The following is a 16,573-nucleotide window of genomic DNA, read 5'->3' on the forward strand; positions in this document are numbered from 1 at the left end:
GGGGGGAATTCATCACATACTATTCCACTCTCAAATCTTTTGTTTTATAGCTTATTTTTGTAACATTTCAGATGAGTTTATACTATAACTAAGATATGATTAAACAGTGCAAATTCACTGAAATATTTTGATGCTGAATTTATACAATGCCAAACACTTAGATTTAGAAATATATTAAGATATGACTCACTGTATGATTTCCTATACAGCATGAGTCGAGTCATGTTTCCCAGATAAACATACAGATGAATTTTGCTACAACACAATCATCCTATGAAGTGTGTTAGTCACAGCCTCAACATCAGCATTATAAGAGTTCAGTGTAGCTGAAGAACTGACCAGATTTTTCAGTTTTTAATTCTAATATTTGCCTCAGACATAGCCACATACACCCTTCCCTGAAAATAAAAAGTAGAATATTAATGAGAATTACTTCTCTTAATAGTCTACTCTTTATCACTGAGAGGAAAATTCCTAAAGTCCTTTTAGTTACCATTAGCTTGACAGATGTTATGAAATAAATAACCTGACACTCTGACACACATCTTCTCATGGATGGTGAAAAAAGCTGACATTAACCAACTGAGCCTACTCTTCTACGAGTAATACAATCGTGACAAGAGCGTGCTCCCACATATACAAACATACAGTACAAAGTACTTCTGATTTTCAAACTCATTGTCCAAAGAAACGGTTTGATAAGCAATCACAAGACACCAGGCTTGGTTGCTTGCCCATATCCACCTCCTAGAGAATACATAAGTTTTATCTGGTTAGACTGTACACTGTTATGTTTATAATGGTACTAGCCTAGAAGATTAAAATAGAAAACACAGTAACTATTTAGGGTTTTAAACAAATTAAAAAACTGCATGCTTTCTCATTCAACAAGAAAGCTTAAATCAAAAGGTACGGGATCATAAATGGTTGTTCCTCCAAAGACCATGAACATGCTCCTTGAGGGTAGGTTTAATAGATCCGTCCGACACCTTGCAAGAACTGCCTTGTCAGCACATCTATAGCCCAAACCACTCCTGAAATGTTTGTTTGCTCTGTTTCGTTAGGGTAACATCATTGTGTTTATAAACTAACTTTTTTCCATTTCTCTTAGGAACCATTTCAAAATGATCTTCCAGATGGTGGTTAACTAGCACTTCTTAACTACCATCCTCAAAGGTCAATCTGTTTACTGGCATTTGACTGTGTAGAGCAGGAAGCTTGTGTCACTTCTTGTGTTCTTAATGAAACCCGACAGCAGAGGACTGAACGCAGTAGTCTCAGAACAGGAGGTCTCAGGATGGCAAAGACCCAAGGGTCAATTATTGAGTTAATTGATAAAAATCTAAGAGCTTGGAGGTCCCACTTTTCTTTCCGGGAAGAGTTTTCATTCATATATGCAAAAATCTGTAAGAAGCAAAAGGAGGGAAAGATGTCAGTTTTATATTGTAGCAGTAGATAGGCAGCTTCGACCAGGTGCAATTTCTAAAGGCTGAAAAGCAAAATGTGTTTTGTATGGTGGTTGTGGTCCTGAGAGGGAAGTTGCAAAATCTCACCCCTCTCACACAAGTTTATGCCTTAGGGACACTCTGAAACAGAAGTATTGTCTCCTTTTGATAGATGGGGAAGTGAGGGCATAACAACTTGTGGCACTTACTTTCAAATACTGAATTATGATAATTCGGTGAGAGAGGGCACACAACAGACCTTATGTTTTCGCCACTGGGCTGTCTGGGTTTGAATCCTGGCTCCAAAAATAGCTCTGGGACCATAGGTAAGAAAACTAACCTCTTTGTGTCGCCCTTTCTACATCTTTAAAATGAATGACAATGATAACAATACCTATTCTTGGGATTGTTGGGAAGATGACAGGAAGTTATCTGTGTCAGCTACTGCAAACAGTGCTCCCTTAAAACGTGCCCCACAATGATGGTCCTTATTATCTTCATTTTACCAGCGAGGACACCATAGGGCAGAAACAGTAAGGGATTTGTCCAAGTTCCCAGAACTGGTTAGTGGACAACTCAGGACACAAAGGTTGATAAAGGTCTATATAATCAAAGCTATGGTTTTTCCAGGAATCATGTATGGATGTGAGAGTTGGACCATAAAGAAGGCTGAGTGCTGAAGAATTGATGCTTTTGAACTGTGGTGTTGAAGAAGACTCTTGAGAGTCCCTTGGACTGCAAGGAGATCAAGCCAGTCAATCAAAGCTCCAATAATTTGGCCATCTGATGTGAAGAGCCAGCTCATTAGAAAAGACCCTGATGCTGGGAAAGATTAAGGGCAGGAGGAGAAGGGGGTGACAGAGGATGAGATGGTTGGATGGCATCATTGACTCAATGGACATGAGTCTGAGCAAACACAGGGAGATGATAAAGGACAGGGAAGCCTGGTGTGCTGTAGTCCACGGGTCACCAAGAGTCAGACATGGCTGAGGGACTGAACAACAACAGGACACAAATTCCAAGTCCCTTGACACCTGAGCAGGGCTCACTGTTTGCTACATCCAGGTTGCCTACGTAGGCCAAAAGGCTTCAGAAGAGTCTTAAACACTGGAAAGCTGACACATCATTACACGTTGGCCAATGTTCTCAAAGTGGTATACCATCTCTCATCTGATTCCTTAGGTATTTAGGGAACAAACAACTTTCTGATCAGAGTGCAGAGAATGGAACAGCGCATACCTGATAAAGATAATACACTTCCACGTAGCTTACAGAAGAGTGAAACTTGTAAATCATACCCAGTCGTTTGAAGCCAGTTCTTTATAGAGCTCCAGGGCCTTTCTTACCAACTGCAGCGGGTGAGTTAGAGAGCTATTCCTTCTTTCCTCCACTCTTCCTCACCAGAAGAAGAAATCGTTTCTTTCCTATCCCCTTAGTACTTAATTCTGCAGGCATCTGGCAACTGCATATACAAAGCAAATTGCAGGGAGGGAGAGTAGTCATCTTTGGGTTGCTTATGTTAGGACAATATCGGGAAGGTTTGGCAGCCGTAGGTGTTTATGCCAGAGAATCTTGGCTTAAGGGAACAGAGAAGAGACTTGGCAGATGAGCAAAGGAAAAAAAAAAACAAAAAAACAACAACTGAAGGTGGATGTCCCTGAATATAGAGAGAAGAAAAAAGTTAGGTGGAGATATGCAAGGGAGCAATACTTCTCTTGTCAGCTAAACTGTTTTAGATGAAAAATTTACAGTACTTATATGGTATATTTAAAGAGCAATTTAAATATTTAAATATTGCTCTTTAAATTGTGACTCTTAAAATTGTGCATCTAATTATGGCACAGAATTATCTATAAGGTCTTGAATCCGGCTACAATTCAGTGTGTGTGTGTATATATATATATAGAGAGAGGGCTTCCCTGGTGGCTCAGATGGTAAAGAATCTCGCTACAATGCAGAAGACCTGGGTTTGACCCCTGAGTCAGGAAGATCCCCTGGAGAAGGAAATGGCAACCCACTCCCATATTCTTGCCTGAAGAATTCCATGGACAGGGAAGCCTGGTGGGCTACAGTCTATGGGGTTGCAAAGAGCAGGACACAACTGAGCGACTTTCACTCACTCAAAGAGCCATTTTGGAGTTTTAGAATTCGGGATGATATTGTACATAAACCGGATAGATTAAAATATATTAGTCACTACACACACATACAACTGAGTGTTCTGTCATAGGAAAAGTTTGTAGCTGGGTTTATGACCGAATCTCACCCCAAAACTATAACACTGGATTGTCTAGTGGGCCACACAGAGAGGGCTCAGCTTTCCAGTGTCACAGGTCACATGTGAAGATGAGTCAGGTTTTCAGTGGCAAGATCAGACCATAGTTCCTGGTCTCTCTAGAGTGTGACTGACCAGTGAGAAGTAAAAAGTGGTTTCAGAGGATGAAGCAATTCTGTACTTTATTTCCTTTTCATCCACAATACTGAGCAATTTTTAGAAACGCTTAAAATTTGCATTTTAGGAGGCGGCCAGTATGTGCATGCTTAGTCGTCTCAGTCATGTCTGACTCTTTTCGACCCCATGGACTGTAGTCCGCCAAGCTCCTCTGTCCATCGAATTTTCCAGGCAAAAATACTGCAGCAGGTTGCAATTTCCTCCTGCAGGGGATCTTCCCGGCCCAGGGATCAAACCTGCGTCTCCCACATTGCAGGTAGATTCTTTTACCCACTGAGCCACCTCTGTACCCATTAATCACTAACTCCTCATTCCCCGCTCCCTTCAGCCAACACTGGATGTTAATTAAAGGCTTACACAACGGATATAGGTCAATTAATTAATAATATTTCAGTTATATTCTGGAATTCAGTTTCAGAGGCTGGTAGACTGTATACATGTTTTTGTACATGCTACTAATAAATTTGCTATGAGAAAAATATCAAGGACAAATGTAAACCAGTCAAGTGAGTTTTCATTCCTTAGGACAGACTCTCTACAGGGCTTTGCTAAGAACAGAGAGCTTGTTGGATACCTACAAAGAAGCACCAATGAAAGTTAGTGTCCTTTAGATTTGTCTTCCATTGAATCCCCACAGCCTCCATATAAAACTTCATCTTGGCACTGACCTGGCACTGTTTGTTTCAGCTACTTTCCTACCTTTAATGCAACTACATAGCACGTTCAGAATTTTAGAGCAAATGAGAACCTTATTTGGCTGCTCATTGAAATCACCTGAGGATCATTAAAAATACTTGGATGGAAAAAAATAATAAAGAGATAAAAATACTCTGATGGCTTTCTCCCTCCCTCAGAGACTCTGATTTTATTAGTCTGGGCTATAACCTGGGTGTCAGGGCTTTTAATGTCCCCCGGGAGATACTAGGTCTTCCCCGGTTGCTCAGTTGTAAAGAATTTGCCTGTCAGTGCAGGAGACATAAGAGATACGGGATCAATCCCTGGGTCAGGAAGATCCCCTAGAGTAGGAAATGGCAACCCACTCCAGTATCTCTTGCCTGGAAAATCCCATGGACAGATGAACCTGGAGGGCTACAGTCCATAGGATGGCAAAGAATCAGACACAACTGAGGATGAATGCATGCACAGGTGATACTAACACATTGCAAAGTTGAGACCCACTGCTTTAGACCCTTACCCAGTACCTGAAATAGTTTAAAAGTATCCATCTATCACACGTAACAACAGAAGACCTACTGAGGCCTGGCCAATTAAACCTGACTTGGAGTTTCCAGAGTTCAGTTCCTGATTATTAATATACAATGATTTCTTTTGAAAATGGAATCTTACGGGAAAAGTAGCTAATATTTACTGAATACTTTTGTGTCAGGTCTGGTGCTAAACAATTTGTGTCTTGTATTTAATCCTTCTACGAATCTGTAAAAGTGTTATTAGTCCCATTTTTGTAAGAAGGACATCAAGGCTTAGAAGATTAGTTACATTGACCCAAATCACACCATGGGTAAGTAGGGAAGCCTCGCTGTCACAGAAGCAGGACCAGACTTCTTAGCCACTACACACTCTAGCACCATCTGCATAAATACCCTATGATGTGAAGGGTTACATGAAATTCACCACTGACTGATTATGGGTTTGTAGGAGATTTCTTTCCAAATGTGTCACAAAGATTTATGGGTATTACTGCTCCTGTTTATAGATTTTAAAACCATGGCTATCTAAGAAGCTCTTGGCTTTCTTTGGGGCTTTTCTTTCCTCCACACTTTCCACAACAGTGGCAATCACCTTGACCAAGAGTGTAGACATAACACATCACTTCTCTTTAGGGAAATGCCCTATAGTTCTTGCTGTCTACCTTTTTAAAAGTCAATGTAATCCCACCATTTCATATCATATGGAGAAGGAAAAGGTGTCAAGTGAAAATACTCAGGTAGAAAAACTTTCTCTTAAAAGGTAAGGTGTATTACAATTCTTTAACAATCCTCAAACAGGAGAATGGATACATGTATAAGTATGGCTACATCATTACACCTGAAACTATCACAAGATTGTTAATCATCTCCAATATAAAGCAAAAGTTTTCAAAAATCCCCAAATACATCACTGATGATGTTTGAATGATAAGGGCATTCTCATATTGCATGCATATGAACTCAAAATATCAACAGACAAAGTTCATCGATTTCTGAATTTCTCTTCCATTACTACTAGAATTGTGATATTGTGCAAGTATGTAATCAGCAAGTTTCAAATCAGTTTTACAACCCCTTTCATGTTAAATTTTACATAAAGAGTACCAGGAATGAATGAGGGAAATTCCAGTACTGTTCACTTGTGTTTGTTCTGTATTTGAAAGATCAGATTTCCACTAATCAGATTTACCTAAAAATGATAGCCCTAAAGAATTCTAAAGAAGAAGAAATTTTTAGAATGAGTCAATGGTTTACTCCTGAAATTTTAGAACCGGATAAAATGTATAAGCACTTTATCCTAATGACATGAGGAAAACAGTTTAAAATGACCAGAGGCTATTAACAGTTATTAGTAAAGTAGTGAGAAAGTGGCTAAATATGGGTTGGAAATTAAGAGACAAACAGTATCTGAGTCAAGAATGGACGTCTGATGTATTTCCTGTGTCCTGTCTCATTTCAGAAAGTAAGAAAGTTTCCATCTATCTCTGTGAAATGATAATAACATCTGATTAGGAATTTATTAATTTATACAATATTCCTTTAATGCAAAAACCGTATGGAATATGTTATTGGTCCTATGCATGATTTTATATTGGATAGCCAAAATAATGCTTTTTTAAAAGATCAATTGAGAAATGTTTAAATGTTTAACAACAAAACTTTATGTGAAGAGTAATCAGATTATTTCTCAATTTAGACCAGTATTTACACTAGTGAATCTTCTAAAATCTCAGACTCAGACTTTTAATGCATAGGTCTGTGCAGAAGCAAAAAGAAACTGCACCTTCGGTCCCAGCTCAGGCCCCTTGATCTGCTATGGAGAAAAAGATCTTTGCCACTGTATTTTTACAGCTAAAAGTTGAAATTAAGAGACAAAGTGGTGCAGATATTTATAATGTCTTCACAACTCTTAAGAGTTGGGTTGATCTTTTCATGGACTTCCCTGATGGTTTAGTGGGCAAGAAATCCATCTGCAACCCAGAAGACACAGGAGATACAGGTTCAATCCCAGGGTTGGGAAGATCCCCTGGAGGAGGAAATGGCAACCCACTCCAGCATTCTTGCCGAAAAATCCTATGGACAGAGTAGCCTGGTGGGCTGTAATCCGAAAGGTTGCAGAATCAGACATGACTGATTAACTAATCACAAGCACACAATCTTCTCATATGTTACCCTTGAATAAGTATTTTCTCTCTGATGGTATTGTGGTTAAAAGCATAGGCTCTGTGTTTAAACTGCCTGCCTTGGAATCCTGGCTTGGGACCCAGGGTAAGTTATCTGCCTCATTTGTAAAATGGGAATAAAAATACTACCTATATATGACAGACTGTTGTGAAGGTAATGGGTTAATATATGTAAAAATTAGCACTCAAAAATGTTAGCAATTTTGATGGTGGTAATAATGACCTGAACTCCATTACAGCGTACTGAGCATTTTACATTCAGAGTTTCACTTCCCAAGCTTCGGAAGTCCTAGGCTGGCATTCTTGGAGGAAGCAGTAATTGTAACTTGCCCATACTTTGGGACAATGGTTGACTTAGCAGTTCAGGTTTCCTCAATTTCCTACCCCTCTTTCCTCATTCCTGGGGTGCTGAGCAGGCTGGAGTCCCACTGGGTACACAGCTATGAGTCCTCCTTGTTGGGCCAATGGTGTGGCCCACTTCTTGTGTTTTGTGTTAGTTGCTCAGTCATGTCCAACTCTCTGTGGCCCCATGGATTGTAGCCCACCAGGGAAGACCTGTGGCCCACTTTGAGGGCCCAGAAAGCAGTTCTGTTATCTCAAGGAAGAAAGAGGCAGAGAGAGGGCAGATTGCTAGCATTTTCTGGAACACAGAAAATTAGTTAGACTAGTTCATTAATAATTATTTTACATTGATTACATTTTTCATTGATGCTATTTGGATATGTTGGGTTAAATAAAATATTTTAGTTAATAATTAATTTCATCTCTTTTTTTAACATTTTGTTATGTGGCTACTAGAAAACTGGAGAAATACTGGACTGGATGAAGCACAAGCTGGAATCAAGATTGCCAGGAGAAATATCAGTAACCTCAGATATGCAGATGACACCACCCTTATGGCAGAAAGCGAAGAGGACCTAAAGAGCCTCTTGATGAAAGTGAAAGAGGAGAGTGAAAAAGTTGGCTTAAAACTAAACAGTTAGAAAACTAAGATCATGGCATCTGGTCCCAACACTTCATGGGAAATAGATGGGGAAACAGTGGAAACAGTGACAGACTTTGTTTTTCTGGGCTCCAAAATCACTGCAGATGGTGACTGCAGCCATGAAATTAAAAGACATTTGCTCCTTGGAAGAAGAGCTATGCCCAACCCAGACAGCTTATTAAAAAGCAGAGACATTACTTTGCCAAGAAAGGTCAGTCTAGTCAAGCTATGGTTTTTCCAGTAGTCATGTATGGATGTGAGAGCTGGACTGTGAAGAAAGCTGAGTGCCGAAGAATTGATGCTTTTGAACTGTGGTGTTGGAGAAGACTCTTGAGAGTCCCTTGGACTGCAAGGAGATCCAACCAGTCCATCCTTAAGGAAATCAGTCCTGAATAATCATTGGAAGGACTGATGCTGAAGCTGAAACTCCAGTACTTTGGCCACCTGATGTGAAGAACTGACTCATTAGAAAACACCCTGGTGCTGGGAAAGATTGAAGGTGGGAGGAGAAGGGGACAACAGAGATTGAGATGGTCGAATGGCATCACCAACTCGATGGACATGAGTTTGAGTAAACTCCAGGAGTTGTTGATGGACAAGGAGGCCTGGCGTGCTGCAATCCACGGGGTTTCAAAGAGTCGGACACAACTGAGCGACTGAACTGAGAAAATTGGAAATTCCTTCTGTGGCTGGCATTTACGGTTCACAGGGTATTTCTGTTGGGCTGTGGATGCTCTCTTAGAAAAACAAGAGAATTTCTGGAGGCAACCAGAGGCCTTTGCCTTGTCCACCGGAGCCCTGGTTAGGATGTGTGGAAATGATTCCTACCTTGGGTGGGAGATTGGTGTAGGCCATTTCTTTTTCTATTATTAATTAATTAATTTTTTATTGCAGCATAAAAGCATATAACATAAAATTCACTCTCTCAACAATTTCTAAGTGTATAATACTGTCACCCACATGCACATTGTTATGTACAAGATTCCCCAGAACCTCTCATCCCAATCCTACATGACTGAAATTCTACATCCACAAAACAACTCCTACCCCTCCTCCAGCCCTTGGCGTGCAGTGTTTTAGTGTCTGTTTCTATGAGTTTGACTACTTCAGGTACCTTCTCTAAGTGGCACCATACAGTATTTGTCCTTCTGTGACTGGGTGTAGGCCGTTTCTGAGCACAATTTTCATGTGCACCAAGTAGAATAAAAGGACATAGGGGAAAGCACCCCCCAGAGATCCATGCTAAGCATTCTGAAATAGCAGAATGTAAAGCACCATTCTGTAGCTTTGACTTTTGAATTGTCAGATAAGCCTTCCAAGAAATAAATTAATTCTAGACAGTGTACATTTCATAACATTTAAAGCACTGTATAAATGAAAGTTACAAGTACCAATAATCCATGGATAAAATAAAATTAGTTAATGGTCTATGTAAATGTCCTTATTAAGAGATGACTTAATAGTTAATACAGTTCAAGTATGTTTTGTGACAGGCATCATCTACCAAGACTGTGGCAGGTAAGAGTCAAGTGTTTATTCCCTGTAGGAGCAATCTTGTGCTTCTGAAGATTAGGAAGTGGAGATGCTAAAACTCAGAGTTCTCATTGCTCTGTAAGAAGTCAGCACTTGCTCAGATACATCCCAGGCTCTGCTACCCATGTTACATCTTAGGAGGTTCAAACTTACAGCATCATGGAACTAACTGCTGGTACTGCCTCCAACCAGGGCAGCACTCAGCCCAGAACCTAGGCAAGGGGTTCCTCCAAGCAACAAGTCTTTCCTCTACTTATCACCATGAACATATTATGAATTTTAATGGCAACCAAGAGTTACACTTCCAATATACATGTAATTTGGGAATCCTGTAAACTAGGTTTTGTTGAACAAGACAGTCAAGGCTCTGGATTTCTGCAGTGTGGACCCTTCGCACCTGGGACCATTCTTAATGGCAGCTGGAATGCTACTGGTTGGGCATCACATTCTGCTTTGAGAGAAACAGACGGCAGAGCCTGGAGAACTGGCACCAGCTGATTGGGATGGGGTGGAGGAAGGGACTGGAGGCGAACTACAGCTCAGGGCAGTCAGATTGTAACTGACAGCTATCCAAAGATAGAAGGGACTGCTTCTTCCTCAGACAGGAAGCCAGTCTAGCCTAGTAGACCGGAACTGGCTCTAGGATGGGGTCTGCGCCGGCTTAGCGGAGGGCCAAGACTCCCTCTCAGGGGTGCTGTGTCACTGTACGAGAAACGCTAGCACAAAGATGCCCATTTGCTGGGGTTAGGGAAGCAGGAAGTGGAGTCAAGGTGAGACTTGAGAGGGGAAGGCGGTAGACCTTTACAAATTAGGTCATATTTTGACAAGTTGTGAAAATCTGTGTGGTGGTGGAAAGGGTGGGAGTAAGAGGAGAGAGTGTAAGAAGGCCGCACCGAGCTCGGCTGTGGAAACCGAGCGAGTGCCTTACCGTGAAAGGCAAGGAGCAGACGGCGAAGGTGATGGTCATGATGGCCAGAAGAATAAGATGGTCCGTCTCCTCCGCCGTGGATGCCCTTTCCGCTCTCCCGTGGCTGCTGCCCAAGGAGGGTCCGCAGCGGCTTCTCCTGCCCCGGCGGTGCATGCGGATGAGGTTGAGGATGACGCTGAAGTTGCAGGCGAGCACGGCGATGATGAGCAACAGCAGCAGAGTGGCGTAAAGCCGCAGGTACGTGGTCTGCTTGTGTCCGATGAAGCACCACGTCCCTGGGCTGTACTGGGCATACTTCCAGTGATCCAGCAGCGGCAGGGAGCAGAAGAGCAGGGAGGCTATGTAGACAGTGGGCAGCACAGCCAGGCCACTGCGGCGGGTGACTCGGCGCTGGTAGAAGTAGGGGTGTCCGATGGCTAGGTAGCGCTCCAGGGCCATGGCGAAGAGCATGAGCATCGTGGCCAGGCTGAAGAAGGTCATGGAGAAGGCGAAGTAGGTGCACACGCGCCTCTCCGGCCCCAGGGCCACCAGAGTCCGGTTCCGCGCATACGAAGCCAGCACCACGGGGCTGATGAGGCAGGTCCCAAGCAGGTCGGTGAGAACCAGCTCTGTCACCAGCACGTGGAACAGCGAGATGGAGTTCCTGCGCCCCGAGTCCCCCCGCCAGCGGCGCACCAGGAGCGCCAGCGCAATGAGGTTCCCCAGCACCCCGGCCGTGAACATCGCGGAGCTGATGGCCGGGCTTTCGCCCGAGGGGAGCCACAGGGGCTCTTCGCGGCTCTCGGACTGGGAGTCGTTGGAAGTACTGCCCATGGCGGGGTGCCGGGAGGAGAGACGCGGCCTCTTCTCCCGCCGGCGCGCACCTGGCGGGAGGTGGGGTCTGAGAGCCCAAGCGCTAGGAGACTCTGAGCGAAGGGGAGGGATCCAAATCCAGAGCCCCCTGCCGGTCCACGGCGCTCACCGAGGGCGGCCTCGGCCCGGGTCTCCTGCGGCTCCCGGAGCGGCCGCGCGGCTGCCGCATCCTACGGTGCTCCGGGCGCCTCTGGGGACCCGCCGCCGCCTCCTCCGCGTCTCCCGGGGTGGCGGCCGTCCAGGGCCGAGAGCCGGCGAGTTGCCGGGAGGCGGACGCGTCACGCTACGAGTCTCTCCCGGCGCGCGGGGGCGGAGACCGGCCAGGCGAGGGGCGTGCGTGGCCGGTGCGAGCAGCGGCCCTGGTCCCTAGCTCGGGCGGCTGCTCGATGCCCACAGGCTGGCTGCCCACCGCTGGGACGGCGGTGCATTAGCCCTGGCCGAGGGCTTGGAGGGAGTGCGGGGCACAGTGTGGGGTACTGTGTCCGCACAGCGTTCACGGAAGGCAACGCCAGGGAGAGCAAAGCGACTCAGCAAGCGATAGAGAAGTTGGGAGGACCCAGCACCGTGAGACGTGAAAAAGAGGGCAGCAACAGACACTAAAGACGGCTTGCAGTAAGACCAGTATGTTTGTTTGTTTGTTTTTAACATTCTCAGGAAGACACATCAGGAAGGCGGGGCCAAAATTAGGAGGAAGTGAAAAGCAAGCCCGCTGTCTGTTGCACCGTCGTTTGATTCGGTTCCCAGCATTTCTCCTTTTTCTACGTCAACACGGTAACAGCCACTTGTTTAAGCAACCATTAAAAAAAAAAAAAAGTTATTTGTAATTGTGTAGAATTGTGTTTGTGGGTATAGCTTGAAACTACATTGTTCTCTACCCAAGCTCAGCTGCGAAAGAGAAATGTTGTTCAGCATATATATATATATATATATATATATATATATTTTTTTTTTTTTTTTTCCGTGTTCAGTTAACCATACAAGAGCCCTACAGAAAGATCCATGCCTGGTAAAGTTTATTGGTTGGTGACAGTTTCAGAGACTGGAGCTGACAAATATGGTTTGGTAGTTTCCTACTGCCATATATGCAGTCATGAAAAAGAGCTGATGTTTAAAACAAACATCAGTTTGACAGCCAACATGTGCTGTGCTGTGCTTAGTCGCTCAATCCTGTCCGACTCTTTGCCACCCCATGGACTGTAGCCTGCCAGGCTCCTCTTTCCGTGGGGATTCTCCAGGCAGGAATCCTGGAGTGGGTTGCCATGTCCTCCTCCAGGGCAATCTTCCCAACCCAGGTCTCCTGCTTTGCAGATGGATTCTGTACCTTCTGAGCCACCAGGGAAGCCCGCATGGATAATTACATTCTGTAAGGAGGGTCATAGGCACTTGGGGAAGGGAGGAGGCCTGGGAGGGGGATGGATCTGCCTAGGGAACTGGCCCGGTCAGGGGTGGGGGTGTGGGGTGGGTTGGACAGGGATGAAGTAAAGGAAAGATTGCCTGCTGGAGATCACCCACCCCTTCCTGCAGCCTGCTTGTTCTCTATGACTATTTTAGCTCACTTTGATGATTCTGGCTTGGGGGATGGGGGCTGTTAACAGTGGATTGGATTGGGGATGGGAGTCCCAACAGTGCAAGCTCACAGGGGTATGTTTTTCTCATATAATAATGTGAGTAGTGGTGGGCTGGTGTGGCTCCAGGTCTCTTTTCTCCAGGGCTGTGATTCCTAGCATGCTGGCTTTCTGTCTCCATGCTCTTCCCCAGTGGTCAGCAGGGTTCAACAAGAGAAACAGAACCACGTCATCATAGACGTTCTATTGGACAGGGCTGCTTTAGACCTTACATGGTGGTGGGAGAAGGCAGGGGAGTCTATGCAAGGCCGTTTGCTGGCTCTGGTTCTAGGGCTGAGAACGAAGTCACTGCAGATCAGCCAGAGGCAGCCAGGAGAGAAAGTTGGGTGTGACTTGGAGCAAGAACAGACTTAGAACTGGAAGGGACAAAGTGGAATTCATGGACAGCTGTAGTCTTCAAAGGCAGACTGGATCTGAGTATGTGTCTCACTACTCGAAACTTTGATAACGCAGAGGTGCTGCAGGAGAAGCTGGTACATTTCATAGAACTGTGCATGCACTTGGCTTATGACCTGGTGAAGCTGAAGATTTGGCAGGAGCTGAGGTCTGGGCGCTGCCTCATGCCAGCAAGGAGAACCAGCAGATCAGCTACAATGTGCTAGAGTTACCACCGTGCCTGGAGGTCTGCACTGTCCTTCAGAGCGTGAAAACCATGGCCTCTGCTTCACTGTGGTCTTCCAGAGCTCATGCAACACTAAAACCATGCAGGATTCTAGAAAACAGACCCTGTTTAGCTGAGCGGACACATTACAAAGTCACCATACTGCTCCATTGGTTCAAGGCATTAAGTCTGTTGCGTATGCTTCAGCCCAGAAATAATGTTATAGAAATAATGTACTGCCTGCAGAAGATGGAATCTGAAAGTACACAATGATGTTACTCATATTCAGAGAAAGCAGAAATACTGTTTATCCTTGCAAGAATCCAAATGTCCTACCCTTGAGAACTGGTCTAATAGATTTTGATACACCTATGCAACACAATAAAAAATCATTAGAAAGGATGATGTGTATCTGTTTTTACTGATAATGTGGAGTTAAAAACATGTAAATCATCCCATTCATATAAAATTATATGCAGAAGTATTTGCACAGAGCAGCTTCTAGAAGGATATTCAGCAAAATATTAATGGTAATTTCTCTGGGTAGTACTTTTTTCTTTATGCCTTTCTGTCTTGCTGAATTTTTCTATGTATTACCTTTATATCAAGAAATGCGAGGAAGCTGCTTTTTATTTAGAAAAAAATTAATTATTGGAGGACTCTTTTCTACTTGGTGGAAGGCAGGGGGTTAAATGCTAATGTTTTCAATTCTCTTCCCATTCTGGTCCTTAATGAATGGGAAGGTCTTAGCAGTTTCTTGAAACTGATAAAGAAGATTGTCCTTCTTATTTGAAAATGGGAACTCATCACACATTAGGCAGCATTTCTAATGACATGGTGCCCTGCCCCACTTAACGTGACTGCTTGACAACAGACTCTTGGTGTCTGTTAGCTAGTGTCATTGCTAGCTCAGTTCTGACACCACCATTACCAGAAAGTCGTAAACACGGTAGCAAAAAGTCAACTAAAAGATCAAAAAAAAAAAAAATATTAAGTGAACAGAAACTAACTTCAAGACTCATTCACAACATTAAGGGAAATTGTGAGGGGGCAGGTGGAGAATCATAATAGAGAAATGGAAACTATATATATATATATAAAAAAAGAACAAAATGGAAATTCTAGAACTAAAACTTATAGCAGCTTGAGGTTGACAGATTAAATGGTGAAACCTGAAGACTAATCAAACCTTCCTTTTCTGTCATCATGACTTTCGTGCTCCTGGGAAATATTCTCACTTTTTCCATACCACAAAACGCTTAGAAAACACTCGTTTCCTGCTGCTTGCCCTGTTTTTACCCAAGAGGTGAAGCATGGGTTTCCTATGCTCTCAGATCCCTCAAATCTCTGAAAGGTACAGAGCAACCTTATCTAGGAAACTCCATGTTAACATCTAAGCTTCCCCAGTTCTCCTAAACTTCACCTTCCCTCATTCATATCCCATGAAACTACTAGGGGAGAAGTGGTGAAACTCTGCTCTTCCTTATCTCCTCTGATCTGGGTCTTGACCTTTAAAAGTCATAAGCTAAGAATTGATGCCTGTGTTCTGCTGAGACTGTCCTTTCTCTGAGGCAGTCAGCATAGAACTCCCTAGCTGCTGCTAAAACTAGGGGATGGTCTGAAGTATCAGGAAGTACTGGGCAAAAAACCAAACAAGCATAAGTTAATGTGCCAGATTAATGCCTGGCTATATTGACATTCATGTAGGCCTGTGTGTGTAACCAGGGCTTGGTGGGACTTATTACATCCTCACAGGTATGAAACTACTTGATAAGTCTTTGCAAACTAGAGTCAATAAAAAGTGCTTTAGAAATGGATGTGAGAATACAACAGTTCTCCTGTCCTCAGACAGGAAATATGAGAAAGGTAAATCCACAACTGTTTATTAGCACAAGGGGTTAGATTAAATGAGTCACTCCAATAATGCTAGGAAGTCAAATTACCTGTGATTCTAATTTCCTTTTTAAGATTGATAGAGGACAAAGAATCTAATATAATCATGAACATTTTATTTTACCAGAAAGCTTTGTGTCTAAGAACAGAACCAACTATAAGGTAGAAAAGCACATATAACACAAAAGTAAGGCTATGGTTATTCAACTTATTTGTATAAAGTATCAACTCATTATAGAAGTTTCGGAAAAATAGAAGAAAAAAGTCACCCATGAGTGAATCCATCAAAAATGGCCACTCTTAACATTCTGATGTGTGTTTCTTTCAATTTTTCTGCTATGTACATCTTTTCCCCCCTACTTGTGATATTATATGTAAGTTTTTCTATACTTATTCTTAAAAAACTTAAAAGTATAATGATACTGAGCATAAACCCAGAGAAAACCATAATTCAAAAAGACACATGCACCCCAGTTTTTATTGCAGCGCTATTTACAGTAGCCAGGAGATGGAAGAAACCTGCTGCTGCTGCTGCCGCTAAGTCGCTTCAGTCGTGCCCGACTCTGTGCGACCCCAGAGACGGCAGCCCACCAGGCTCCCCCGTCCTTGGAATTCTCCAGGCAAGAACACTGGAGTGGGTTGCCATTTCCTTCTCCAGTGCATGAAAGTGAAACGTGAAAGTGAAGTCGCTCAGTCGTGGAAGAAACCTAAATGTTCATCAACAGAGGAATGGGTAAAGAAGATCTGGTACAGATGTACAATGGAATATTCAGTTCAGTTCAGTCGCTCAGTCGTGTCCGACTCTTTGCAACCCCATGAATCGCACCACGCCAGGCCTCCCTGTCCATCACCAACTCCTGGAGTTCAC

The 16,573-nt window shown here is 43.6% G+C and overlaps 2 protein-coding genes across 2 annotated transcripts in view; one reads left to right on the forward strand and one right to left on the reverse strand.

Annotated features, from left to right (window-relative positions):
* Positions 1-1,170: 1,170 nt before the first annotated feature.
* On the reverse strand, positions 1,171-11,547 carry PTGER2 (prostaglandin E receptor 2). Its single transcript, XM_052647249.1, has 2 exons — positions 10,735-11,547; positions 1,171-1,404 (listed from the first exon to the last, which is right to left on the reverse strand). Exons 1-2 carry the CDS (start codon positions 11,545-11,547, stop codon positions 1,171-1,173), a joined length of 1,047 nt encoding a protein of 348 aa, XP_052503209.1.
* A 2,083-nt stretch (positions 11,548-13,630) lies between these two features.
* Positions 13,631-16,573, forward strand: part of ANKDD1A (ankyrin repeat and death domain containing 1A) — a 57,222-nt gene continuing 54,279 nt past the window's right edge. Inside the window, 1 exon segment of the mRNA XM_052646853.1 lies at positions 13,631-13,755. Coding sequence (XP_052502813.1) covers positions 13,631-13,755 — 125 coding nt within the window.

This window comes from Budorcas taxicolor, chromosome 10 (assembly GCF_023091745.1).
Source record: "Budorcas taxicolor isolate Tak-1 chromosome 10, Takin1.1, whole genome shotgun sequence".
NCBI classification, from domain to species: domain Eukaryota; kingdom Metazoa; phylum Chordata; class Mammalia; order Artiodactyla; family Bovidae; genus Budorcas; species Budorcas taxicolor.

Coding starts and splice junctions, on each gene's coding strand:
- PTGER2 (XM_052647249.1), bottom strand. CDS start 11,547: ATGGGCAGTACTTCCAACGACTCCCAGTCCGAGAGCCGCGAAGAGCCC. Junction 1,405..10,734: donor TCTGCTCCTTGCCTTTCACG/GTAAGGCACTCG, acceptor TGCTTCTTACAG/ATTTTTGCATATATGAATGA.